The sequence below is a fragment of the Petaurus breviceps genome, unplaced genomic scaffold (genome assembly GCF_028583685.1).
Source record: "Petaurus breviceps papuanus isolate PSGF00001 unplaced genomic scaffold, PetGlider_PUasm1.0 90779, whole genome shotgun sequence".
In the NCBI taxonomy this organism is placed as follows: Eukaryota; Metazoa; Chordata; class Mammalia; order Diprotodontia; family Petauridae; genus Petaurus; species Petaurus breviceps.
In genome coordinates, this window is record NW_027187344.1 from 7,607,161 (window position 1) to 7,633,442 (window position 26,282).

General features: G+C 43.3%; 1 protein-coding gene across 2 annotated transcripts in view; it reads left to right on the forward strand.

The window, feature by feature from the left end:
* FIBCD1 (fibrinogen C domain containing 1) overlaps positions 1-26,282 on the forward strand; it is a 67,186-nt gene that overhangs the window by 4,722 nt on the left and 36,182 nt on the right. The window contains exons 3-5 of one of the 2 annotated variants that reach the window (XM_069069601.1): positions 7,227-7,322; positions 15,545-16,024; positions 25,785-25,944. In XM_069069601.1, coding sequence (XP_068925702.1) covers positions 7,227-7,322; positions 15,545-16,024; positions 25,785-25,944 — 736 coding nt within the window. The remainder of the gene's footprint in view (positions 1-7,226; positions 7,323-15,544; positions 16,025-25,784; positions 25,945-26,282) is intronic. The other variant, XM_069069602.1, reaches the window with a different exon arrangement.

Below are 26,282 nucleotides of genomic sequence, written 5' to 3' on the forward strand. Positions count from 1 at the left end.
GAAGGAAGGAAGGAAGGAAGGAAGGAAGGAAGGAAGGAAGGAAGGAAACGAAATGAAATGCAACACCTGTTAGATGTCAGGCACTAGGCTAAGCTCTTTGCACATATTATCTCGTTTGATCCTCACAATAACCTTGGGAGGTAGATCCTATTATTATCCCCATTTTAGAATTAAGGAAACTGAAGTTAAATGACTTGCCATGGGTCCTATGGCTAGTAAGTGTCTGAGGCTGTATTTGAACTCAGGTCTTCCTGATTCTTAGGGCAGCAAGGTAGCAAAATGGATTGAATGAATGCCAGGCCGGGAGTGAGGAAGACCTGAGTTCAAATTCAGCCTCAAACATTAGTTTGGTGACCCTGGGCAAGTCACTTAATCTTGTCTGCCTCATTTCCTCATCTGTAAAATGAACTGGAGAAGGAAATGGCAAATCACTCCAATATCTTTGCCAAGAAAACCCCAAATGGGATCTCAAAGAGTCAGACATGACTGAAACAACTCCACAACAATTTCCTGATTCCAGGCTCAGCTTGTCACCTAGCTGCATAGGGTAGAAGGCAAAGGCTTGTGCCCATGTGCCCAGACCTAGCTCAATGTGTTTGAAATGGAAAATGTCAGAGAAATTTTTCATACCAACCTGCATTGTCTGTCCAAACCCCCACAATGGTCATAAGACCTTAGGGCAATCCAAAGTAACTCCTTATCAGACATAGGTTGGGGATTTCAAATCTCTGAACCATTCAGGGCAAACTTCTCCAAACACTCCCAGGTAACTTCCTCCCTTGTTTGTTCCCCTGATGGCCAGGAATTTCTTCCTAGCATCCAACCCTAATCTCTCCTGCTTTCATTTACGCCACTTTTCTGTTTCTCGGGTTTGTCTTTTCTCTTCTACCTCTGGAGCTGAAGGGGCTCCTTTTCTTACTCCATCCCCTGTGAAGATCAGTGAAAAGAATTGGAGAAGGGAAAATTTAGGAGAGTCATGATCACTGTCTTAAGGTATTTGAAAGACTGTCGTATGGAAGGAGATTCAGAGGATCCAATTGGAAGCAATCAATCAATATGTATGAAGTGTGTCAGGCACTCTGTTAAGCACTGAGGATATTAGGGGGGAGACAAGACCATTCCCTTCCCTCAAGGAGCTTTCATCCAAATGGGGAAGACAACATGTGTAGACATACATACAAAGCCAGATACAAGGTGACCTCAGTGGGGAAGATACCTGCAGCTGAGGGGACCAAGAAAGGCCTCCTGTGGGAAGTGATATATGGGAAGACTGGAAAGATAGGAATGGGCCTGGTTGCAAAGGGTTTTAAATGGCAAAAGAAGCTATATTCACTCTCAGAGGGTAACTGGGAGTTATAGGAGTTTGTTGAGTATGAGGGTTGTATGGTCAGACTTGTACTTTAGGAAAATCACTTTGGCATCAAAGTATAGGATAAATTGGAGTGGAGAGAGATTTGAGGCAGGGAGAAAATTTTGGAAGCTACTGCAATTAGCCCAGTTCATAGGGGATGAGGCTGACTTGGGCTGGTGGTTATATGAGTGGAGAGAAGGGGGCACATGTAAGAGATGCTGTGAAGATAGAAATGATAAGACTTAACAAATTATCAAGCATGGCAGAGTGAATGAGAGAGAGGAATTGAAGATGACTCTATGGTTGCAAATCCTGGGTGACTGGGAGGCTAGTGGGGCCCTCAACAGTAATGAGGGATAGGTTTGGGGGGGGGTGATAGTGGAAAACAACAAGTTCTATTTTCGACTTGTTGAGTTTGACACTTTGTGATGCCAGTCTTAGAACTTGGGGGAAGATTAGAGCCGGATAAATAGGTCTAGAAGTCATTTGCTTGAGATGATAATGGGAGTTGAGATCACCAAATGAAAGTATAGAAAGAAAAGAGAAGACAGCTCAGGACAGAACCTAGGTCATATCCACAGTTAGTGAATAAGGTATAGATGAAGATCCCACTGTTTCTGGAGAATGAACAGGAGTAGTAAGGCAGATAGGGCAGAAACCAGCAGAGAATAATGTCACTAAAACCTGGAGAGGAGGAAATTTCCAGTAGGAAAAGGTAGTCGTGTCAAATACTGCCTAGAATTAAGGAAGGATGAGGATTAAGAAAAGGAGAGAGGTGGGAAGGGGTAAGGAAGAGAAGAGTGGGAGAGGCAGAGAGGGAGAAGCCATTAGATTTGGCAATTAAAAGACCACTGGTATCTTTGGAGAAGGCAGTTTCAGTTGAATGATGAGGTTGGAAGCTGATTGCAGAGGATTAAGAATAGAGTGGGAGGAGAGGAAGTGCAGATATTGGATATAGATTTTTTTCCCCAAAAAAAGTTTAGATAAGAAGGGGAAGAGAGATATAGGACAGTAGCTAGCAGGGATAGTAGGTTCTAGGAAGAGTATTTTTATTTTAGGATGGCAGATACTCGGATGTCTTTGTAGGATAAAAGGAAGGAGCAGTAGATAGAGTTTGAAAATTAGAAAGAGAGGGGTTAATAGTGAAGGTGATCTCCTGAGAAGATGGGAAAGGATATGATCAATGATACATGTGAAGAATTGGCTTTGGCAAAGAGAAGGGTCACCTCAAGGGAGGAGATAATGGGAGCACTATTAAGGGGATTTCATATAAAGAGAAGGGAGAAGGAGCCCAAAGGGAATGCCCTTCATTTCTTTTCAGTGAAATTTTAGTGGAGGTAGGTAGGTCCTCCGCTGAGAGAAATGGAGGAGAGGGTGCTAGGGAAGTAGGAAAGAAACAACTGTAAGGTTTAGAAAACCTCCTGTAGAGAGTGAAACAGATAATCAGTCAGGAGGAGTAGAAGGGTTGTCATGCTGCAGTGAGGACCCAGTTTACATTAAGTCACAGAAATGTGTGGTGGACCCAGTCAGCATGTGAACAGGAACACAGCAACTCCCAGTGCTAACCTTGAGGGTGAGGACTGACTGGGTGGACACCTTGAACCTTCCAATCATGCACCAATTCATGTTTGCCCATTCCTAGCCCATCTTCTTCTCCCTGTTCCAGCGATATTGAACAAGAGGTGGGAGGTAGTGGCAGTAGTCTGGGGTTGGGGTTTGAATAGCAATAGGATAAGGGACAAGGGGCTTTGAGATATAAAGTAGAATTGAGCTGGTTCACCAGAGTTGAGATTGGGAAAGGAAGGGAAGAATGGAGCCAGAGAGTCAGAGATGGTCTGGGAAACTCTTGAAGGGAAGAAGGATTTCAAGTCACATTGGGGATGAAGACTAGAATTAGGATTAGCAAGGCACTGAAAGAGATGAAATGATAAAAGATTATGATCAGATAAAGGAATTTTGGAATTCTTTTTTTTTAATTAAAAAAATTTTTTTTTGCTTTTTGGAGTGCAATTGGGGTTAAGTGACTTGCCCAAGGTCACACAGCTAGTATTTGTGTTAAGTGTCTGAGTTCGAATTTGAACTCAGGTCCTCCTGATTCCAGGGCCAGTGCTCTATTCACTGTGCCACCTAGCCACCCCGAATTTTGGAATTCTTGAACATGGAAGTGGAACACTTGTGGGTGATGGTGAGATCAAGGATATGATGGAGGTGAAGTGGAAGAGTAGATCATAGGAGCTAAGTAGGCTAGAAAAATGTGAAATTAGTGTATTTGAGGGACCATCCACAGGTGTGTTAAAGTTCATTAGTATGAGAGCAGAAGTTGGAATGGAAAGTGAGATTGTGAGCCAAGCACTGAACATGTTGAGAAAAGATCAGTAGATGATGACAGACAGGATCTGGATTGGGTGATTAATTTGGATAGCAAGAACCTCCAAGAAGAAGCTGGTGTTGAGTGATGGTGGTACAGGAGGAATCCAGAAGTGGCAATAGGGAGCAAAGAGTGTGAGTTAGAGGGAGAAGAGTCTAGTAAGACAGAGTATTCATTCAGTACTGGAAAGGATTGCCAGGAATAGTGTCAACCAGAGGAGAGCTAGGAGATGATAGAAATGTGAGAAGAGGAAGGAAGTTTGTTAATTATAGAGCAGGAGTTTCAGAGGACACCTTGGAAGGAGTAGGTACATATGGAGTGGAACCTTGGAGGGATAGGGTTGAGTTGGATGGGACTGATAGACTGGGAAACAGCGGTTAGAAATGAGAAGGTGGGGCTTCAATATCACTGGGAGAAGATGAGGGGGTAGGAATATGCCAGAAGGCAGGAGCAATGAGTGGAAGTTACTGAGAGGTAAATTTAGATTAAACATAGGGGAAAACTTCCTAATAAGCAGAGTTGTTTAAAAGTAGAAATGGGGGGCAGGTAGGTGGCACAGTGAATAGAGCATCGGCCCTGGAGTCAGGAGGACCTGAGTTCAAATCCAACCTCAGACACTTGACACATTTACTAGCTGTGTGGCCTTGGGCAAGTCACTTAACCTCAATTGCCTTGTTTTCTCCCCTCCAAAAAAAAAGTGGAAATGGGTCACTTCCCCATCTCAAAAAATCTTCAAAGAGACTGGATGACCATTTATTAAATAGGGGATATTGTGGTGAGGATTCCTGCTTAAATATGAGTTAAACTTGATGGCCTCTGGGGTCCCTTCTAATGCTGGGATCCTTAGGTTCTAGAATTCTAGGAACCCTGGTTTAGCCAAGACTAGTGATAATGGTTTTACAGGCAGGAGGTCTATTCTCTCTCTCTCTCTCTCTCTCTCTCTCTCTCTCTCTCTCTCTTATTTATTCCTGGGCTATTGCAAAGCTCTCAGATGTTCCAGTTTTAACACCACTGGGCATTGAGTTCATTAACTTCCTATTTGCATTTCTCTGCCACAAAATATCAGAGCTAGAAGGGTCCTAGAATATGTTAGAACATAGATCACAGAGTGTTAAAGGTGCAAGTGACCTTAGACATCATCAGCATGGGCATATGGTTAAATTCTTAACAGACATATCTCTCTCTCTCTCTCTCTCTCTCTCTCTCTCTCTCTCTCTCTCTCTCTCTCTCTCTCTCTCTCTCTCTCTCTGTCTCCCTCCCTCTCTCTCTGTCTCCCTCTCTCTCTGTCTCTCTCCCTCTCTCTCCCCTCCTCTCTTCTTATCTCCTCTCCTCTCCTCTCTCCCCTCTTCTCCTCTCCTTTCTCCTCTGTTTATTACTATCTATGTCTCCCTCTGTCAGTCTCTCTTCTCTCCTTTCTTTTCTCTGCTTACCATTATCTCTATGTCTTTGTCTCTGTCTGAACATTCTTATTTTGCAAATGGATATATCAAGTCCCAAAGGAGTGAAATGATTTGCTTAAGACTGCATAACTTATTAGTGGCAAAGCCAAGATTACAATCTAGGTCTTCTAACCTAGGCAGAGACAGCTAGGTAGTACAGTAGAGTGCTGAACCTGGAGTCAGGAAGATCTGAGTTCAAATTCAGTCTTAGACATTTACTAGTTGTGTGACCTTGGGCAAGTCACAGTCTTGGCATACCTCAGTTTCCTTGACTGTAGAATGGGGACAATATTAGCACCTACCTCCTACGGTTGTTGTGAGGACCAAACAAGATAATATTTATAAGGAGCTTAGCCAGTGCCTGGCACATAGTAGGTGCTTAATAAATGATTATTTCCATCCATCCTTCTGACCGATAACCCAGTGCCTTCTACTCTACCCTGATGCCTCCAGCTGATGTTACTTTATCAATAATAACAATAGCTCACATTTTATATAGCACTCTAAGATTTATAAAGCACTTTCATTTATATCTTGCCTATGACTAATCAACTTTTGTAGAAACACGAGGAAAAGTAAAGATGGATCTCTAAAAAAAAAATCCTCTTTGGTCTGGGTCAGCCAGCGAAGTTATATAATTTCTAAGGAAGGCACAATAGATTCAAGTCATGTGGTTTTCAAGGTACTCACCAGTCTCCCTCCACTGCCAATAAGCGTCTTGGGCTCTAATGGCTGGAGCGCTCCTGTGGGTGGCAGGGGACCTGGGCTCTGTTCTCCGCTCTGCTGCTCATTTACCGTGTGACCTTGGGCCACTTGTTTGACCTCTCCACATCCCAGCTTCTCTATCTGAAAAATGAAAGGATTTGTTTTCCACGTATATTAAGGGGATGAAAAAAGGATGGGTTAGGGCTTTAGAGAGAAGAGTAGCTCTTGTAAGTAATCCTAGACCTCTGACTGGTCTTGCCCTGCCCCCAATTTCAGGGCAAGACTGTCATTTATCTATCCTTTGTGGGAGAATTCCTCAACCCCCCCCCCCCCCTCCACCTCCTAGAGCAATGATTTATTGTTCAGTCATTTTAGTCACATCTGATTCTTTATGACCCCATTTGGGGTTTTCTTGGCAACTTGAGTGGTTTGCCATTTCTTCCTTCTCCAGCTCATTTACTGAGGCAAATAGGGTTAAGTGACTTGTCCAAGGTCACACAACTAGTAAGTATCTGAGGCTAGATTTGAACCCATGAGAATGAGTCTTCCTGATTCCAAGCCCAACTCTATTCATTATGCCACCTAATTGTCCTAGAGCAGTGCTATCAAACTAAAAAAAAAAAAACAACAAAAAACGGGAGCCACTAACCCGTACAAAAGGATCCTTGCAGGCTACATATTGACTTAGTTTTAAAATGTAATAATTATCTGTGCCTCCCTGGATTTTTATTTCTTTTATTAAGTATTTCCCAATCACCATTTATCTGGTTCTGGCCACAAATGGAAGTGTTGTGGACCACATGCAACCTGTAGGCCATGTGTTTGAATTCCCAGGCCTAGAGAATTCAGAACTTCCTTTGGCATCATACTGCTGCTCTCCATTTGTCATACATGAGTCATTTATGAGGTCATAACTAAATCTCTTGTGCTCCAACATAAATCTATTTCTCTTTGTTCTATTATTAGTGGAGTTTTAACTCAATTCACCATGTATTCATTGAGGTACAACCTATATTCCTAGTACTGTGTTTGTTGATGATGGAAGTTGAATCAGAATGTTAGAGGTGGAAGGGACCTTAGAATATTCGTTTATTAATCCATTCAGCTATATAATAAGATTGGAACATAGAATTCTAGAGCTGGAAATGAAATTAGATATTACTAAGTCCTGACCCCTCATTTTCCTGATAGGGAAATTGAGGTCCAGAGAAGGGCAAAAGACTTGCACAAGGTCACACAGTTTGCTAGAGGCAGATCCATCACCCAGGAGGGTTACCATGCTTCACTCATGAACACATGCTAGTTGGCCAATTTTATTTCTAAGCCCCAATGTGGTATTCCAAATGACTCTCTCCATTAACAGAGGCAGTGTGGTGTAGTGGATAGAACGCTGGACCTGGAGTCAAGAAGCACTGGGTTAAAATCCTGCCTCAGACACTTACTAGCTGTGTGTCTCTGGGTAAGTCACTTAAACTTTCTGAGCCTCAGTTTCTTCACCTGTAAAATGGGGGTGATAATCACATCTACCTCACATATTTGTGGTGAGCATCAAATGAGATTATGTCTGTAAAGTACTTTGTAAATCTTAAAGTGCTGTTTAGAATAGCTAAGATGATGATGACAGTGGTGATGATGATGGTGGTGATGATGACTACAGTGGACTGGGAGGAAAAGGGGATGTGTGACAGGAGAAATCTTTTGGTTTTTAATATTGGGGCAAGGGTCAGTCCTTCTTGCTTAAGGAAGAATCCATAGTTTCCATCCTCTGTGTGGCTGGCCCATTGCAGGAGAGGGGATGAAAATTCTGAGGAGGTGGGGGTCCCTCATACTCTTTTCTGTTGTGATGTCACACAATGATACAACCAAGAGTCATTTACTTGACATCAGTAACAATTCGTGAGCTTGGAGCTGCTTGCAGCCCCAAGAAGGCCAATTTCCCAGAAGGAAAGGTGTGTTACACAGGGGAGACATCCTAGGCAGTCTCTCTCCCTCTTTCTTTCCCTATCCTCTCATTGGAGTCCAAGAGATATTCCATGTTGACCCTGGAACACTTCTCACAGGACATTTACCACAGGTTCGGTACTTGCCCTGCCCTTTGGTTTTTCCCCAAGACAATACAAATTTTCTGTCAAAAGGAACAGTTGTTCTCTCCTCTGGCTCCACATTTTTGGAGAAAGCAGAGGCAAAGAAAAGTGTGGGCTCAAAATCCCTGTTCTTCTTTCCTCTTTTCCTTCTCCCTTTGGTGACACAACTCCTCTGCTGTCAGGTGAGCCCCATCCCTGAACAGGGAGACAGGTTTTCTACTTATGATTCTTTCATTCAAGGGATGTAATCTGTCAATCAGGAAAAGACTCAGATCCTTTCCAGGGGCGATGAGAAGGGAGCATCAGGGAAGAAAGGAGGTTGCTGGCCCAGGTCTTATGTTAGCCTTGGGAATTGACCGGCTCAGCTCCCAGACTTGGCTAAAAAAGGAACAAAGGATGGAAGCATGCCTAGGTTTTATTGTTTAGAGGGGAGTTTGCGAACAGGATGCCACCTGAGCATCTCAGGGCCTCAGTGTCTCCGTCAGATCCTGGCAGCTTCCCTTCACCGCTGGGTATGTTTCCCACTAGAACCAAGTCACCCAGTGAGAGAGGCCCACTCAGCAAGGACTCAGGACCTACCCTTGGTGGATCTCCATATGAGGTCTTCCTCAAGGTTTCCCCTTGACACCAAACTAGGCCAGGCTTTGCTTTTCTCATCCCAGCATCTGGGACCTGTTATAACTTCAGTAATAACCAACAAACAGCAACTCCATACCTCTTGTGGGTCAAGTACTGGGCTAGGCCTGGGGAGGCTTCCAGAGGAAGATAAAAGACAGTTCAAACTTTTAAGGGGCTCATGGCTTAGCCACAGTTCTGCCTTGAAATTGCAAAGTCCCACTGTTAGTGCACGCTTTCAGGCTAGTCAGCCGAGAGTCATTTTTAAAGGGATGAGGGTTAAGCAAAACCTTCACCAATTCAGACTTTCTGACCCTGAGCCAAAACCCGCCCTCTCTTCTCTGCTCACACCCCTTATGGACAATTCTGGCAGCTGGCTTGATCTATCATTCTGAACAGGTTCAAGCACCTATAAGGTTTAGGCACTTCTGTTCTATGATCCCCCCCCACCCCAGGTAGCCATGCCTCAAACTGTCCCTCCCCCCTCCCCCAGCCACCTTAGCCACAGGATAAAATGCAAGCATTTTATACTAATGGGACTTCAGAAATGTTTATGGGGAACATTTAAATGCCAGGAGAAAACACCATTCTTTCTTTCTACCAGGGTCACCAGCTGACTGAGCTGTCGATCATCATCAGTCCAGCCAATGACATATTTAATTGGGCATTGTATGATGCTGATTGACAGTTCAGTCAGCCAGTGAGAAGGGGAAACAGGGATAATGGAGAACTCTCCCCATCCTCCTATGTTTCTCCTTCCCCTCTGTGGATCCAATACAAGAAGTTCCCAGGATTGGTTGCCAGAAGTCTCTGCTACTCTGGAAATACTTGAACAACAGTAAATGCTACTGAATTTCTGGGTGCTGCCCATAGTCTTCCTCACTGCCTTGGTGATAGAAGGTTAACCCTTCTGGCTGGGACCTGGCTGTTGCTGATGGGAGGAACTGCCCCCAAAAAAGCCAGCATGGTTACAGTTCTCCTTAAACAATAGCTCTGGACTCAGTGACACAGCTCCAAACCCAGATCTTGGAACTCAAGCATTATCTCCTCTTTGTAGACACCTACAGAGAGGTTGGTCTTATATATAACAAGGGTATGCTCTAGATTATTGATGCAGGGCACCAGAGAAATATTCTTTATCCTAAAAACATCTCTCCTTCACACATGCCACAGCTCCAGAAAGCTCCCCATCAGAGATCCCTTTATAAAATTATAGAATGTCAAAGTTGAAAGGGAACCTCAAAGGTCACTTAGTCCAAATGCGTCATTTTACAGATGGGATAACTAAGGCTGAGAGAAATAAAGTGACACAGATCAAGGAAGTGACAAATCCAGGATTAAAACCCAGATTTCTTGTTTCTCACCCTGGTGTTCTTTCCCCTACACCACACTGCCTTTTAACACTTTGGTTGAAATTCCTGCTTTTCCATAAGCCCACCCCCTCGCCGACTCAGGGAGCCCAGATTTGCAAAGGGCTGCTCTGCTTAGAACGCCCCCAGCCTGTGTGCTCAGCTCAGCAAGGATTGGCAAAGGCCTCAATTAATATACTATAAGCCCAAAGCAAACTCAGGAAAGGTAGCTCTCTAGCAAAAGCCCCTCTTATTATCTTGGACAGATTTCTTTGCAACGCACGTAAAAGGCAGCCTATAAAAGTGAATGGCACTTTATCTTTAAGGTGGTCCCTGAAGACTAATTCTCCTATAAGCTGAGTAGCCTCTTTCATCTCTAGTCCCCAGCACTACCCCCCTCCTGCCTGCCTAATTCCCATCATCCCACTCCTACCTATTTCTGCAGAACCCCCTTATTTGTCTCTTTCTTTATCAAGGGGCCAGGTATCAGTATTGAGGAGGTGGGGCTCTCAGATTACAAAGCATAAAGGGTGGTAAGTCAGAGGGGGGATTCTAACCTGGTCTCCCTGGATCAAATTGGGCCCTTGGCAGGAGCACCTTAAAGCCAAATGGTCAGAGTACCAGGATAAGAGTAGCTCTGGAAAAGGTACCACTCCAAATAGATTTGTTCTGAGGGGAGGGGGCAGAAAGGCAAGAAGGATGACAGGGAGGCTTTGCTGATACAGCACTTGGGATCTGGTTTTCAAACCTAAGTTGTCCTTTGTCTCTGAACACATGGGGCTCTCCCAGTTTTGTGCTCCTTGGGGGTTTTTGGAGAGGCATTACTTTGGTGTAGGTCAGGGAAACCCCTGCCTTCCATGTAATTCAAGGAGGAAGGGAGGACCATGGACAGCACCTGCCCCCAGAATGTCAGGCATCACAGCAAGTGTGGAGGAAAGGGCAGGGTAGGATTCCTCAGCACTTTGGAGACCGGTTAACTTGTTCGATATGTGCAGAAGCAGTGAGATGGGGGAGGGTGACTCATTCTTACTCTGCCTGGCACAATCAGATTTGAATAAATTGCCAGAAGCAGCCCTGGCCTCTTTTCTACTCCATAATCCAAAAAGGTTTGGAAGAGGGGTCTAGGTTGGTAACAAGGCCAAGCACACACTGATATCTGATGTCTGAGTCTGGAGCTCACAGTCAGGAAATTCCTCCTGTAACCTTATTGTGGATGCTTAATTCTATACTATCCTTTACTGTGTGTCTTTTCCTTAATAAGATCCCCTAAGCTTCCTAGTACCAGGCACATTGTCTTATACTTCTTTTCATCCCCCATAGCACCGAGCACAATGCTAACCATATAGTAATAACTGACATTTAAGGTTTCCATCTCATTCGATCCTCATCGCAACCCTCTGGAGTAAGCCCATTTTACTGATGGGGAAGCAGGTACTCAGAGAAGTGACGGGCTTTGCCAAGGGTCTCATAACTACTAAGAGTCTGGGGTGGAATTTGAACCCAGGTTTTCCTAACTACAGATCCATTGCTCTTTTCACTATATTGTACTGCCTTTCATAGGTTTACATACTTCGGTGATTCCCCCCACACTCCAGGTAGCCATGCCTCATACTGTCCCTCCCCCCTCCCCCAATTAAAATTAATAGTTTTAATTCCGATTAATCAAAGAGAGACCCAATGGCATAATAATAGAAAGATTTAGGGGCGGCCACGTGGCTCAGGGAGTAAGAGCACCGGCTCCAGTGTCGGGATGACCTGGGAATCAAATCTGGGCTCAGATACTTAGCACCACACCCAGAAATAACTGGCCGTGTAACCTTGAGGAAGTTACTTAACCCCCATTGCTTAAAAAAATAATAATAATAGAAAGATTTTGGAGTCAGAAGTCCTAAATTCTAGCCTTCATTCTCCAAGGAGATACTCCAAGTCATTAATTCCCCCCTCCCCATTATTAGTACTCATTGGAATTATCTTGTTTTTGCTTATTTGTATAGATTTATCTTCCAAATAGAATGTAAACATCTTGAGGGCAGGGACCTTTTTCCTTTTCCATCTTTGTAACTCCACCATATAATACAGCCTTGAATACAGTAGGCACTAATAAATGTTAAATTGAACTAAATTGTGACCTGAAGAGTGTGACTTCTTTTACCTTGGCCTCAGTTTCCCCATCTGTAAAAATGGGAAGTGGGGTAGAATATATAATCTTCAAGATTACTTCTAGCTCTAAGTTTTTCCCCCTAATTTGTGACTTGAAATCTCTGGCTTGCTAGGTTCTGATCAAGTCAGGTATTGAGATCCCCAGAGAAACAGCCCATAAATCTGGTTATGCCTTTTCCATATTGCCAGGTCCTTGCCCCCAGCTGTATCAGCAGACATAGAGCCAAGTAGTGAAAGGTATGTTTCTTTTGCTAGGATGATGGCTCTCTTACAGTCCTGTCTCTCTGGGTTCTTTCCTTCTGCAAACTATTAGATGACTTGTCTTCCTAGCCTTCTGGGTGATTTGATTGGGAGTGTTAACCTCTGGAGCCCTTGGCTATGTCAGCTTCATGGAAATGGAAGGAAAAGGGGAGGGAAAGAGGGATGAAGGAAGCCAGATGGAAGAGGTACTTCAGAGTTCACAGACTTGGGCGGGGGGGAGAGAGAAAGCACCTGAAACTCCCTTTCAGGCTCCCCAAGGGAGCTCTATGCTGGCTTTGACACCCTTGCGCAGAGAACAGACTGGTACACAGCTTCCTCTGCTTTTGTGGGGAATTCAAATTATAGCCCAACATTTATTAGGCACCCACTATGTACAAGGAACATTTCTAGAGTGTTTTAAGGTTTACAAAATGGGGTTTTCCCCTCAAAATACTTGTGAAGCTCATAGATATCAAGTGACTTGTCCAGAGTCACACAGTGTCAAAACCAAGATCTGAACTGAAAGGATACATCCTGGCATAGAATATAGAACCCATTGACTTTAGAACATTGACTGACACACGAAAAACTTTGTGCAACTTTGGGGAAAAGACAACATTTCTCTGGATCTCAATCTTGTTCTTTAGTCATTTTAGTTGTGTCTGACTCTTCATGACCCCATTTGCCAAAGACGAGTGGTTTGCCATTTACTTCTCCAGATCATTTTACAGATGGAGAAACTGAGGCAAACAGAAGTAAGTGAATTATCCAGGGTGGCACAGCTAGTAAGATTCTGAGGCCAGATTTGAACTCAGTAAGATGAGTCTTCCTAACTCCAGGCCCAGTACTCTATCCACTGTACCACCTAGCTGCCCCCTGGGTCTCAGTTTACTCATCTATAAAATGGGGGATTTGGACTAGATGATCCCTAAGGTACTTGCTGACCCTTAAATTCTTCTGTGTCCATTTTATAGATAAGAAACAGAGACACAATAATAATAATAAACGTTAGAGTTTACAAAGTGATTTCTCAGCAACTCTGTGAGTTAGGTAGAATATATTGTTATGGCTATTTATTATTATTTCCATTTTACACATGAGGAAACTGAGGCTTAAAAACGGACAGTGAGCTAGTAAATGCTGGAGCCAGGATTTGAATTTATGTTTCCTGACATGAAGCCCAGGGCTTATTCCACCATTTCAGTTGGTTTTCAGTCATGTCCAACTCTTTGTTGACCCCATTTGGGGTTTTCTTGGCAAAGATACTGGAGAGGTTTGCCATACATACAAATATGTGTGTGTGTGTGTGTGTGTGTGTGTGTGTATGACAGAGGTATCAAACACATGGCCTGCAGGCTGCATGTGGCCCATAACACTCCCCAGTGCAGTCTGAACCAGATTAAAATGTAACTGGAAAATATTTAGCAAAATAAATTAAAATACAATAAACATAGATAATATTACATTTTAAAACTAAGTCAATATATGACCCACAGGAATCCTTATGTATGGATTAGTGATTCTTGTTTCTATTTGAGTTTGAAACCACTGATGCATATTAGGGCAGACCCCTTCCTTCAGAGGGAAGAGGAGGTACTGAAATAGAAGTAGCTAGAAAATGAATGAATCCATGGGTCTAGCCCCTGACACAAAAACTCTTTTGGGGGGGCAGGTGTGCAGAGGAAGGCATTTATTATGATTCCCCTGAGGAAGTGGGTGTCATGCTCACTAGGAACACCCACAGTGATACAGAAGCAGGAGTGAGAAGCTCTTTTTTTTTAAGGTTATAATTTTTATTTAAATTTTTTTATCATTTAAAAATGTTTGAATTCCAAATTGTCTCCCTCCCTCCAGCCCCTTCCCCACCTATTGAGAAGACAAAGCAATATTATACCCATTATACATATGACATCATTATTCCAACCTGTCTTTCCCCTTGTCTGGCCTGTGCATGATTAGTGTAGTAAAACATGCCTAGGCTCTTCTCACCCTGCAGTTGTACATTTGTAAAAGCCTGTAGCTTCTCTTTGTCTACCTCAGTATAAAACCTCACAGATCCTGACTTCCATGCCCCACTCTGGCTACAATTCTGGATAGAGTGAATTTCCAGGTGTGCAGCTTCATTTCCCAGAATTAGGACAAGATTGAGACCAGAGGGTAGCAGTGAAGTAGAAATACACATCTCTTTGTATCTGCCTGTGTTTGTGTGCTGTTAACAAACACCATAGTTAGAGCAGAGGTGGCTGTGGTTAGTATTTCTGTTCCTTAAGCTTTGGAACCTAAGTAATCAACTCAAAGACTAGAAGTCCCTGAAAAGTCTTCAGGAGATGAACCCAAGAGTCACACATTGTCTGAAGGCTTTCCGTCAGCTTCCTACTTCCTCCATTATTTACTGATTCAATGAAGGGCATTAGAGAATGTTTTCAGGGACCTGGCAAATATTGAACTTAAATAGTCCCATCAGGTAACCTCTCTGAAAGACCCACTCAGCTTAAGTTCCTCATCTGTAATGACCCTCCTTTTCCTTTCCACTTATTCAAATAATACCAATTCTCCACAGCTGGTCTCCAGTGCATCTCCTCCACTAGACCCCTCCAGACACAAGCAACTCTCCCTCTTCTGAACTCCTGCCCCACAACTGGCACTAATCATGTTGGTCTGATGTTATTTAAAAATATTTCATGGGATCATAGAGTCTAAAGCTGAACTTAGAAGTGGTCAAATCCAACCCCCTCATTTCAGAGATGAGATACCTGGGGGCCACAGACCAGATCCTAGATCCTAGAGATCCTAGTAGCTGCTCTGGAAATCAAATTTAGGTCTCCTGACTCCAAATCCAGTGTTCTTTCCCCTCTCCTATGTTTACCTAAACTACACTGAAAGGTCACTAAAGGCAAGGACTGCATCTCCTAGCTCCTGGTTATATTACACAGGAAGTTCTTAGGCTCCATAGCCTCCTGTCTCTTTCCATGCAAATATCACCTAAGCAGCTCCTGCCTTGCAGGAGGGCTATTGATTTTGCAATTAAGAAAACCTAAACTGAGGGAGGGAATCTTTTTCTGATGTTTTGGCTTGAGGGTCCAGAATTTCTACCTAGATGTGGGATGACCAGGATAGAGCTGGGCAGGAAGAAAAAGTTTGAGAAGGGACATTCCGCACGTCCTTATGATTGTCTGATGTCTCTCTTTTCCTCTCTGCTTGCCCATGCCCTTTTTCCATTTTTCTTTCTGTAGCGCATGAGCTGTGGTTACATCCTGTGCACTGTACTGCTGTCTGTAGCCGTGCTGCTGGCTGTGACGGTCACTGGCGCCATCCTCTTCATGAACCACTATCACACACCAGTAACTGAACCCCCACCTGTCATCAGCACCAACCCTGATGAAGACAACAGTGCCCTGGTTACTATTGAGAAGGCGGACAGCTCCCGCATCAACATCTTCATTGACCCACGATGCCCAGACCACGCTGACAACTTTGCCCGCCTGGAGGGTGCCCAGGCCTCTGTGCTTCGAGCCCTCACAGATCGTGAAACTGAGTTTAGGGCTGCTGGTGGTAGGGAACAGGCCTTGCTGGCCACCCTGGCTGATGAGGTCCCCAAACTTCTGGCCCAGGCCACTGAGCTACAGGAGGACTGCGAGGGCCTCAAGAGGGGTCATGGCACTCTGGGCCAGGGGCTGAATGCCCTGCAGAATGAACAGGGCCGACTCATTCAGGTAGGAGGGGAAGCCTCCCTGCACAAATCATCTTCTAGGAAAGGCAAGAATGGTCTTGGCACTGCTGTTCAGGGACCTGTGGCATCACAGAATGTTATAGTGCAGGGAACCCTAGCAAAACAGATGATTCACTGTGTGAAACTGAACAAGTCACTTTGCATCTCTGGGCCTGGTTTTTCACCTCTGTAAAACAAAGGGTTCAAACCTCTTAACATCCCATCTAGATATAAAATTCTTCTGTACCTACTTTATGGATAAAAAGGAGGGAACGAAGCCAGGCACTGTACCAAGAACTTTCCAAATATTATCTTATTTGATTCTCACAACAACCCTGGGATATAGGTAATATTATTACCCCCATATTACAGTTGAGGAAACTGAAACAGATGGGTTAAATGACTTGCCCAGGGTCACATACTAGTAAGTGTCTAACGCTGGATTTGAACTCAGGTCTTCCTAACTCAAGCTCCAATACCCTACCTACTATTTTACCTAGCTGCTTCCAGTGGGAAGACACTAAATCTAGGCCTTCTGATACCCAGTCTCGTGTTCTTTACACCACATTATATTGTCTCTAGGCCACTGGATTCTGGTGACTCAGAAGCCTTGTAGGGTCATCAGGCACTAGCTGCACTGAAGCTGTTCTGTCCATGTTCTTGCCCCTCCACCCCTTGGGCAAGACAGCAATGATCTACTAGGATGTCTCATTACCCAACAATTTGTGGGCAATGAACTTTTTTCTCTCTATAAGAAAACTGCAACGGGAGAAATGATGCTCATTATCCCCCTGCCTGGAGTGGCTGATAAGGGTGATGGAGACCCAGTTTCTGAGAATGCGCAGAGATTCTCAGCAGGGAGCTCCACCTATCACCAGCTCCCTTGAACTCTCAGCAGGTCACACAGCCTGAAATACGCACAATAACCAAGCAACCAAGGCCTGTGAAGTGGTCCATTCACCGGCCCTCGTCACTGATTCTAAGCTGGTTTCCTTCTTTGGGAATATAGGTGTGTCTTGCCTTATACATTAATTATGCTCCTCAAAAAAGTCATAGTTTGTTTGGTAAATCAGTTCCCATTTTCCCCATTGACTCATATTCTGATCTCAAAGATGCTTTATCTTTATTTCTGGTGGCCTGTCAGTTGGCAGTGGCTCTTAATGTTCTGAATCCTTTTATAATGTAAGTAATCACTCCCTAGTGTTTTCAGTTTTGCAAGTTTGAATTTTCTTTCATGGACCTCCTTAAAGGGGACACACTTGTATTATCAACCCATGCCTTCAAGGCCCTGTCAGTGCATCACTATTTTCAGCTAAAATGGTATAATTGATTCTCAAACAAATTAGAGTCATGTTTACATTATAAGCATCAATTGTAGTAATTTGTTAGTTTAAACTGAGATCTTGCTAGTTTTTGGTGTTGGCATCTTCTTAAAGAAGAAATGACATTACCTTGTAATATTATTCATTTGAAGAAAAGGGAAGAAGGGGAAAGGGGATAAGCATTTGTTAAGCACCTACTATGTACTTTCCAGATATTATCTCATTTGATCCTTACAACAACCCAGAAAGGTAGGTGCTATAATTATCCCTATATTATAGTTGAGTAAACTGAGGCAAACAAAGGTTAAGTGACTTGCCTATGGTCACACACCTAGTAAATTGACTGAGTCTGGATTTGAACTCAGGACTTCCTGACTCTAGGACCAGCACTCTGTCCACTGCACCACCATGCTGCATAATATACCTATATTTTTGCTTGATGTAACCAACCTAATCCATACTTGTTCAAACCTCATCACTTCTTGGCCAGCCTTCTAGTGAGCCTCCCCACCTTTGGCTAGGTTTGTCCTAGAATGACAGACAAGTCCACAGCCAGGCTCACACTCAGGCTTTTCCATCTTAGTACCAGAGTGACTTACTGCCACTTCCTATCACCCCACTGGCATAGTCTGCAAAAGCTCTAATGCATTGGAGACTTCAGTAATATCCTATCCTTATTATTTTCTTTAATTTATACCAATTGATATGAAAGGAAGGCCAAATTAGCATCATCTCCAAACACACATAGGAACTCTAAGGGAAGTCTCTGAGGTGTTCCCATAGCCCTCTGCCATTCACACATTAATACAATGAATATATCAGAGTAAAGAAGGGAGAGCCTGGCCTTGAGAGCATAAGGTATGGCAGGGAAGGGAGCAGAAGAAGAAGGAGAAAGGAGATAAGAAAGCAGAAAGTGGGAGGGAGCAGATAATGGAATTGAGGCCAAGTTGGGCACCAAGAGGCATAAGTAGGAGTTCCCAGTTGAGGGTTCTATGTTCTGGACAGTAGAATAGAGGTGGGGTAAGAGGGTTATGGGATTGTGTGGATTAGAATATTTAGAGTTAGAAGTCCATCTAGTCTAAGGTTTCTTAATTTTGATTGTGTCATGAACCCCCTGTGACAGTTTGGTGAAGCCCATAGACTCCTTTGGTGGCTCAGTGGAGAGATGTCTAGTCCATTTCCCTCATTTTGTAGATGAGGAATCCAAGACCCAGGAAGAGTAGGCAACTTGATGAAGCCAAGGCTAAGGATGAATTGTTCTGAGCATCTAAGGTCTTTGCATAGAACTGCTCTGAGCATCTAAAGTCTTTGCTTACTGATGAAATAAGTCAACATACAGATGTAGATTCCCCTCCCCTTTTTAAAATTTTGGCAAAAAAAGCATTGTATACAGCAGGGCAGCTAAGGGGCATATTGCATAGAGTGCCAGATCTGGAGTCAGGAAGACTCATCTTCCTGAGTTCAAATCTGGCCTCAGACACCTACTTGCTGTGTGACCCTGGCCAAGTCACTTAACCCTGTTTGACTCAGTTTCCTCATCTGTAAAATGAACTGGAGAAGGAAATGGCCAACCACTCCAGTATCTTTGCCAAGAAAACCCCAAATGAGGTCATGGAGAGTTAGGACTGAAAAAAACGATTCAACAACAAAATTGTATACAACTCACTAACCCATGTTTTGAGTCCCTCCCTAGTTCATTAAATCATTACTACTTGTTAGAGAAAGGACATGAATGTCATAGGCATGTGTTAATTGCATATATTCTGCTCTTCCTAGTAGGGTCCCACCATCAGCCAGGATTTGACTTAAACTAATAATGTTAATAACCATTGGCATTTATGAGGTGCTTTAAGATTTACTGATCATTTCACATGCCCATCTCATTTAAACCCCCAAACAACCTTGGTCAGAAACACTACAAGGGTTTTTGTTTGACTGTTTCTTGGCCAGACATGTATGATTTTATTGGGAACAGGGAGTTCCTCCATCTTCTCTGCAATTGGAGTCTTGGAAAGAGAGCATTGAGAGTTTGTGTACTATGACTCTCATTTTACAGCTGGGGAAACTGAAGTTAAGTGACTTGTTTAAGGTCACACAGCCAGTGTCTCTTCACTCCTGTTGCCCAATCTGGTCATTTCTAGCTTTACAATACTTCTCACACATGATTTCTTCTCTTCATTCACATAGTTCCCAATCCGGTCTAGGTCCTCATCACCTTGTACCTGGACTATTGCAATAACCTTCTAATTGGACTCCCTGCTGTGGTTATCCCCCCACTAATCCATCCTCCCCGTAAGTCATCAAAGTGCTTTTTCTAAAGTATAGGTCTGACCATGTTACTCTCTCCCTCCCTCTACTACTCAGTAACTCTATTGGCTCCCCAGTGCCTCTTGGTTCAAATATAAAATTTTCTGTTTGACATTTAAAACTTTTCATTACCTGATTCTTTCCCACATATCCAGGCTTCCTAACTGCCCTCCATGAACTCTGTGGTCCAGCAACTCTGGTATATTTGTCATCTCCATTTGCATTGGCTGTCCCCCATGCCTAGTATACACCTCCCCCCCACTTCTAACTCTTACCTTCCTTGCCTTCCCTCGAGACTGAATCCTACCTTCAGCAGGAGCCCTCTCCCAGTCCCCCCAGCTGCTACTGCTTTCCCTTCTGAAAGTCCCTTCCATCTCTTCTGTATGCCTACTTACATACATCCCCCCGCCCCCATCAGAATGTAAACTCCTTGAGGATAAGAGCTATTTTTGCTTTTCTCTGTATGCCCAGCACTTAGTACATTTCCTGGCACATAATAAGTGTTCAATAAATGCTAATTCACTTGACTCCAAGGGCAGCACTCAGTTCTGGTTTCAGATCCTACCTGGCACTTACTATCTGTATGACCAGGGACAAATCACTTAATTTTTATGAGCCTCAGTTTCCTCATCTGCAAAATGGGCAGGTAGCATCTCCTTCACAGAATTCTTGTGATGCTGAAAAGAGATAGTGAATGTAGGGAGCTTTGTATACTTTAAGGCAAAACACACCTCATGCTATTCTTCATAACAAGTCTCATTACCAGTCATGCCAATAACCAGGTGTAGACATTAACCCAAGCGTGTTGGTTTTCAGCCAACAGCCTATCTCCTTGCCCATCATCCCCCAGCTGTCCATTTGCAAAAGCATCTGGCCAACTTTCTAAGCTTTTCCCAACTCCCTGAGCCTGAACTCTTGCTCTGTTCCTATGCAGCCCTCGCCACTGGTGTCTTCAGATGAGGCCAGTCTCCAAGACACAGCCACAGAACACAATGAGCAATCTGGCTGTCTTCCTCCGCTTCCTTCTCCCTTTCTTCCACATGGTTCTGTGTCCCCTAAATTCAGCACAGTGCTGAATAACCTCCCTCACTAAGGTTAAATCAGCAGGGGAACAGAAAGAATTGTCGTCTTATTGCCTTTGGACAAACTAGAGAAACATTAAAAAAAATTTTCCAGCCCAAGTACATTTCTACTTCCCTTTCTCAAATAAGCTATTATCTTCCAAATGACCGACACGGGTCTGAAAACGTGGCAAGCTCCCCTTGAACTCCCCAGCAGGCTGCGGCTTTATTGTGAATTCTTCTTCCTCATTCAGAATTGAGGTCTGAGCCTGTACTCACGGTTCCTGTCAAGTGTGTTGTAGCCTCCTCTGGCCAGAAGAATGGAGAACAAAAACCAGACTCCCTAAGTCTATTCAATGCTACTGTTGGTCATAGAATCACAGACCTAGGTCTGGGAAGGTAATTTAGAGACCATCTAAGTGCAAATCCCCTTCCTCACATTACAGAGGGGGAAACTGAGGACCAGTGGAGCAAAAGGACTAGCCCAAGGTCATACAGTGTGAGTTGGAGACAGGGGCATTTGAAGAAATGCCATGGAAAGAAGAAGTTTTGCATTTGCTAGGAACAATGATAATGATCATAGGCTCATGGGATCAGAGATGGCCAGCTACCTTAGAAGTAGTCTGTCTATCCCCATCCTTCCATTTCACAGATGAGGAAGGTGAGGTCCAGAAGAGTTGAGTGAATCGCCCAAGGTCATAGAGGTAAGGAGGTAGGGTGGGCATCATTCCTAACAATAACAATGGCTGGGGTGGCTAGGTGGCACAGTGAATAAAGCACTGGCCCTGGAGTCAGGAGGACCTAAGTTCAAATCCAGCCTCAGACACTTAACACTTACTAGCCGTGTGACCTTGGGCTTAACCCCAATTGTCCCTCCAAAAAGAAAAAAAAAAAGCCAAAATAACAATGGCTCACTTAGGACAGAGCTATAAGATTATTTTCTTGTTCAGATCTATGACTTCATTGGCCAAACAAACTCCAGGGATAGGAACTCCCTCCATTTATACTGATCAAGCAATTTCCTCTTAGAGGGTTGTTTGGTATTCTCACAAGTTAAGTAACTTGCCCATGGTCACATAAATATTTTGTTCCCTCAAAGTTTGCAAACCACCACATCTGTTATTTATTACATTCCACATGGAATGATGGATAGAACTCCAGAAAGAGGATCATGGGACCTTTATTCAAATTTTTAGCCCTGCCATTACTTTGCTATAGAAATTTAGGCAAGTCCTTTCTCCTATCTAGGCCTCAGTTTCTCTTTCTGTAACATGGGCATAATGATGTTTGCACCAGAGAGGAGAAGTGACCCGCCCAAGGTCACAACCACGAGTTAGTGACAAAATTTCCTTCCTTCTTGGATATGTTGTGAGATTTCAATGAGTTAATAAATAGGAAAACATTTTTAAAAATCCAGAGGTACAAGTACCCTGGCTCTGATTCCTAAGCCAAGGGCTTAGTAGGATTTTTTCTCAGTTATAACCACAAACCAATACCTGGCCCTTCTCCCCCTCTCTTGAACCTAACTCCATATTTATAATAAAAGCCAGTGTGGTGAAGAGGAAAGAGCCCTGACTCTGGGGTCAAAGGATCTGAGTTCAAATTTCCCTCTAGAGCTTGCAACCTATGACTTTAGGCAAATTACTTAACCTTTCCAGTCTTCAGTTTCCTCATTTGTAAAATGAAGAAGTTGGGCTAGATGACCTCAGAGACCCCTTCTAATGCTCAGTCTATAATTTTAAAAAATGAACTTAGTCTGGGGATTTTCTTGCTTTCTCTTAGGGCCTTTGGTAAAGGGGCTTGATATCATCAGGAATGCATAAGGACATACATTAATATGTTGATTTTCCTGAAAGATAACCTCCTTGAGGGCAGAGACTTTCACTTTTGCTCTGTATCTCCAATGCCTAGCAAGCTGCTGAAAAGTTGGTACTTAATAAATGCTTATTGGTTAATTAATTGGGATAGAGTAGGAAAGCAAAGTTTAGGAAGGATGAGGAAAGCCATTGGCTCTTGTGAAACTGGACATTTATTGAGCACCTTCTGGATTAGGCTATGGAGCCTAAGTACTTCCTATGTAGGAGGAGCTAGGAGATGCAGTCCTTGCCTTTAGGGACCTTCCAGTGTAGTTTAGGTAAACATAGGAGAGGGGAAAGAACACTGGATTTGGAGTCAGGAGACCTAAATTTGATTTCCAGAGCAGCTACTAGGATCTCTAGGATCTGGTCTGTGGCACTCAGGTATCTCGTCACTGAAATGAGGGGGTTGGATTTGATCACTTCTAAGTTCAGCTTTAGACTCTATGATCCCATGAAATATTTTTAAATAACATCAGACCAACATGATTAGTGCCAGTTGTGGGGCAGGAGTTCAGAAGAGGGAGGATTGCTTGTGTCTGGAGGGGTCTAGTGGAGGAGATGCACTGGAGACCAGCTGTGGAGAATTGGTATTATTTGAATAAGTGGAAAGGAAAAGGAGGGTCATTACAGATGAGGAACTTAAGCTGAGTGGGTCTTTCAGAGAGGTTACCTGATGGGACTATTTAAGTTCAATATTTGCCGGGTTCCTGAAAACATTCTCTAATGCCCTTCATTGAATCAGTAAATACTGGAGGAAGTAGGAAGCTGACGGAAAGCCTTCAGACAATGTGTGACTCTTGGGTTCATCTCCTGAAGATTTTTCAGGGACTTCTAGTCTTTGAGTTGATTACTTAGGTTCCAAAGCTTAAGGAACAGAAATACTAACCACAGCCACCTCTGCTCTAACTATGGTATTTGTTAACAGCACACAAACACAGGCAGATACAAAGAGATGTGTATTTCCACTTCATTGCTACCCTCTGGTCTCAATCTTGTCCTAATTCTGGGAAATGAAGCTGCACACCTGGAAATTCACTCTATCCAGAATTGTAGCCAGAGTGGGGCATGGAAGTCAGGATCTGTGAGGTTTTATACTGAGGTAGACAAAGAGAAGCTACAGGCTTTTACAAATGTACAACTGCAGGGTGAGAAGAGCCTAGGCATGTTTTACTACACTAATCATGCACAGGCCAGACAAGGGGAAAGACAGGTTGGAATAATGGTGTCATATGTATAATGGGTATAATATTGCTTTGTCTTCTCAATAGGTGGGAAAGGGGCTGGAGGGAGGGAGACAATTTGGAATTCAAACATTTTTAAATGATAAAAAATTTTAAATAAAAATTATAACCTTAAAAAAAAGAGCTTCTCACTCCTGCTTCTGTATCACTGTGGGTGTTCCTAGTGAGCATGACACCCACTTCCTCAGGGGAATCATAATAAATGCCTTCCTCTGCACACCCGCCCCCCCAAAAGAGTTTTTGTGTCAGGGGCTATACCCATGGATTCATTCATTTTCTAGCTACTTCTATTTCGGTCCCTCCTCCTCAGGCTTAGTTAGCCTGGGTTAGATTAACTAAGTATAGTTCTGGGTACTTAGATATAAAGAGGGAAAAAAATTAAAAGCAGCAGCCCTCAATAAGCTTATAGTCTGATGTGTTGTTCAGTCATGTCCATTTCTTCACGATTCCATATGAGGTTTTCCTGGCAAAGATAGTGGAATGGTTCACCATTTCCTTTGCCTTTTCTTATAGTCTAATGGAGGGATACAACATGTACACAAATAAGTATGATACAAGGTGGCCTGATCTAGGGGAAAACAGCACCAAGTTCAGGGTCAGAAAATGGAAGTTTCTAATTCTACTCTTACTTATTTACCTGTGTGACCTTGGGCAAACCCCATCTACAAATGAAGAGCCCTAGGTCTCAGGCTAAGCCTAAAAGTGCTCTAACAAAAGGTGAGAAGGTCAAAGGATATGAACAGGCAGTTTTCAGAAGAAGAAATTAAAGCTATCTATAGTTATATGAAAAAATGTTCTAAACCACTATTGATTAGAGAAATGCAAATCGAAACAACTCTGAGGTACCACCTCATACCTATCAGATTGGCCAACATGACAAAACAGGAAAATGACAAATGTTCAGAAAATGTGGGAAAGTTGGAACACTAATTCATTGTTGGTGGAGCTGTGAGCTGATCCAACCATTCTGGAGAACAATTTGGAACTAGGCCCAAAGAGCTACAAAACTGTGCATACCCTTTGACCCAGTAATACCATTTCCAGAGCTGTATCCCAAAGAGATCATAAAAATGGGAAAAGGACCATTTGTACAAAAATATTTATAGCAGCTCTTTTTGTGGTGATCAAGAACTGGAAATTGAGAGGATGCCCATCAATTAGGGAATGGCAGAATAAGCTGTGGTATATGAACATAATAGAATATATTGTCCTTAAAGAAATGAAGAACAGGTGGACTTTAGAATAACCTGGAAAGACTTTTGTGAGTTGATGTTGAGTGAAGTGAGCAGAACCAGGAGAACATTGTACACAGTAAGAGCCATAGTGTGTAATGACTGATTTTAATAAATTTAGCTCTTCTTATCAATGCAAGGACCTAAAACAATTCCAAAGGACTCATGATGGAAAATGCCATCCACATCCAGAGAAAGAACCATGGAGTCTGAATACAGAGTCAAACAGACTATTTTCTTTTTTTGTTTTTTTTTTTGTAGGTTCTTTTTTTCTGTCTCATAGTTTCTCCCATTTGTTATAATTCTTCCAGAATGTGATTAATGTGAAAATATATTTACTAGGAATGTATATATAGAGCCTATAGCAGATTGCCTACCGTCTTGTGGAGGGGGGGAAGTGAGGGAGAGAAAATTTAAAACTTATAGAAGTGAATGTTTAAAACTAAAAATAAATAAACTAATAAAAAAAAAAAACAGAAGAAAAGGTGAGGAGGGACCATAGGATCATCAATTTTGAGCTGGGGGTGGTCAAGTCCTGTAGATGAGGAAACTCAAGTTCAGAGAGATTGAGATCCTTTAGGTAGAGGCAAGAGCCAAGCCCAGGTCCTCTGCCTCCACAGCCCATGCCCTTTCTACCAGGTGCCCTGCCTAAGATATTGTGTTGTTATGTGCTTCCTGCCTGCTCTCTTCCCAAGCTGAATTGGTGTCCTTCCTTCTTTCCCTTCCCACCCCGGCACTACAGCTCCTCTCAGAGAGCCAGAGCAACATGGCCCACCTGGTGAGCTCTGTCAGTGATGTCCTGGACACTCTGCAGAAAGATCGAGGGGCTGCACGGCCTCGAATCAAGGCTGACCTGCAAAAAGTCCCTTCCAGGGGGGCCAGACCGAGGGGCTGTTCTAACGGTGAGTAAGCTTATTCTTTCTTGTGTATCTGAGGCCTCCTCTCCCCAGTCTACATCTTATGTTAAGCTGTGGGCAAATCAAGGTCAAATCAAAACAAGGCTGTTTTTTTGCCTTTCTTTGAATGCCCAGTGCTTAGCACAGTGCCTAGCATTGGGTGGTTACTAAATAAATGTTTACTATGGACAGCTACATGATGCAGTAAATAGAGGGTTTGGAGTCAGAAAGACTCATCTTTGTGAGTTCAAAGCCGACCTCAGATTCTTACTTGCTGTGTGACACTGGACAAGTCACTTAACCTTATTTGCTTCAGTTCCCTCATCTGTAAAATGAGCTTCAGA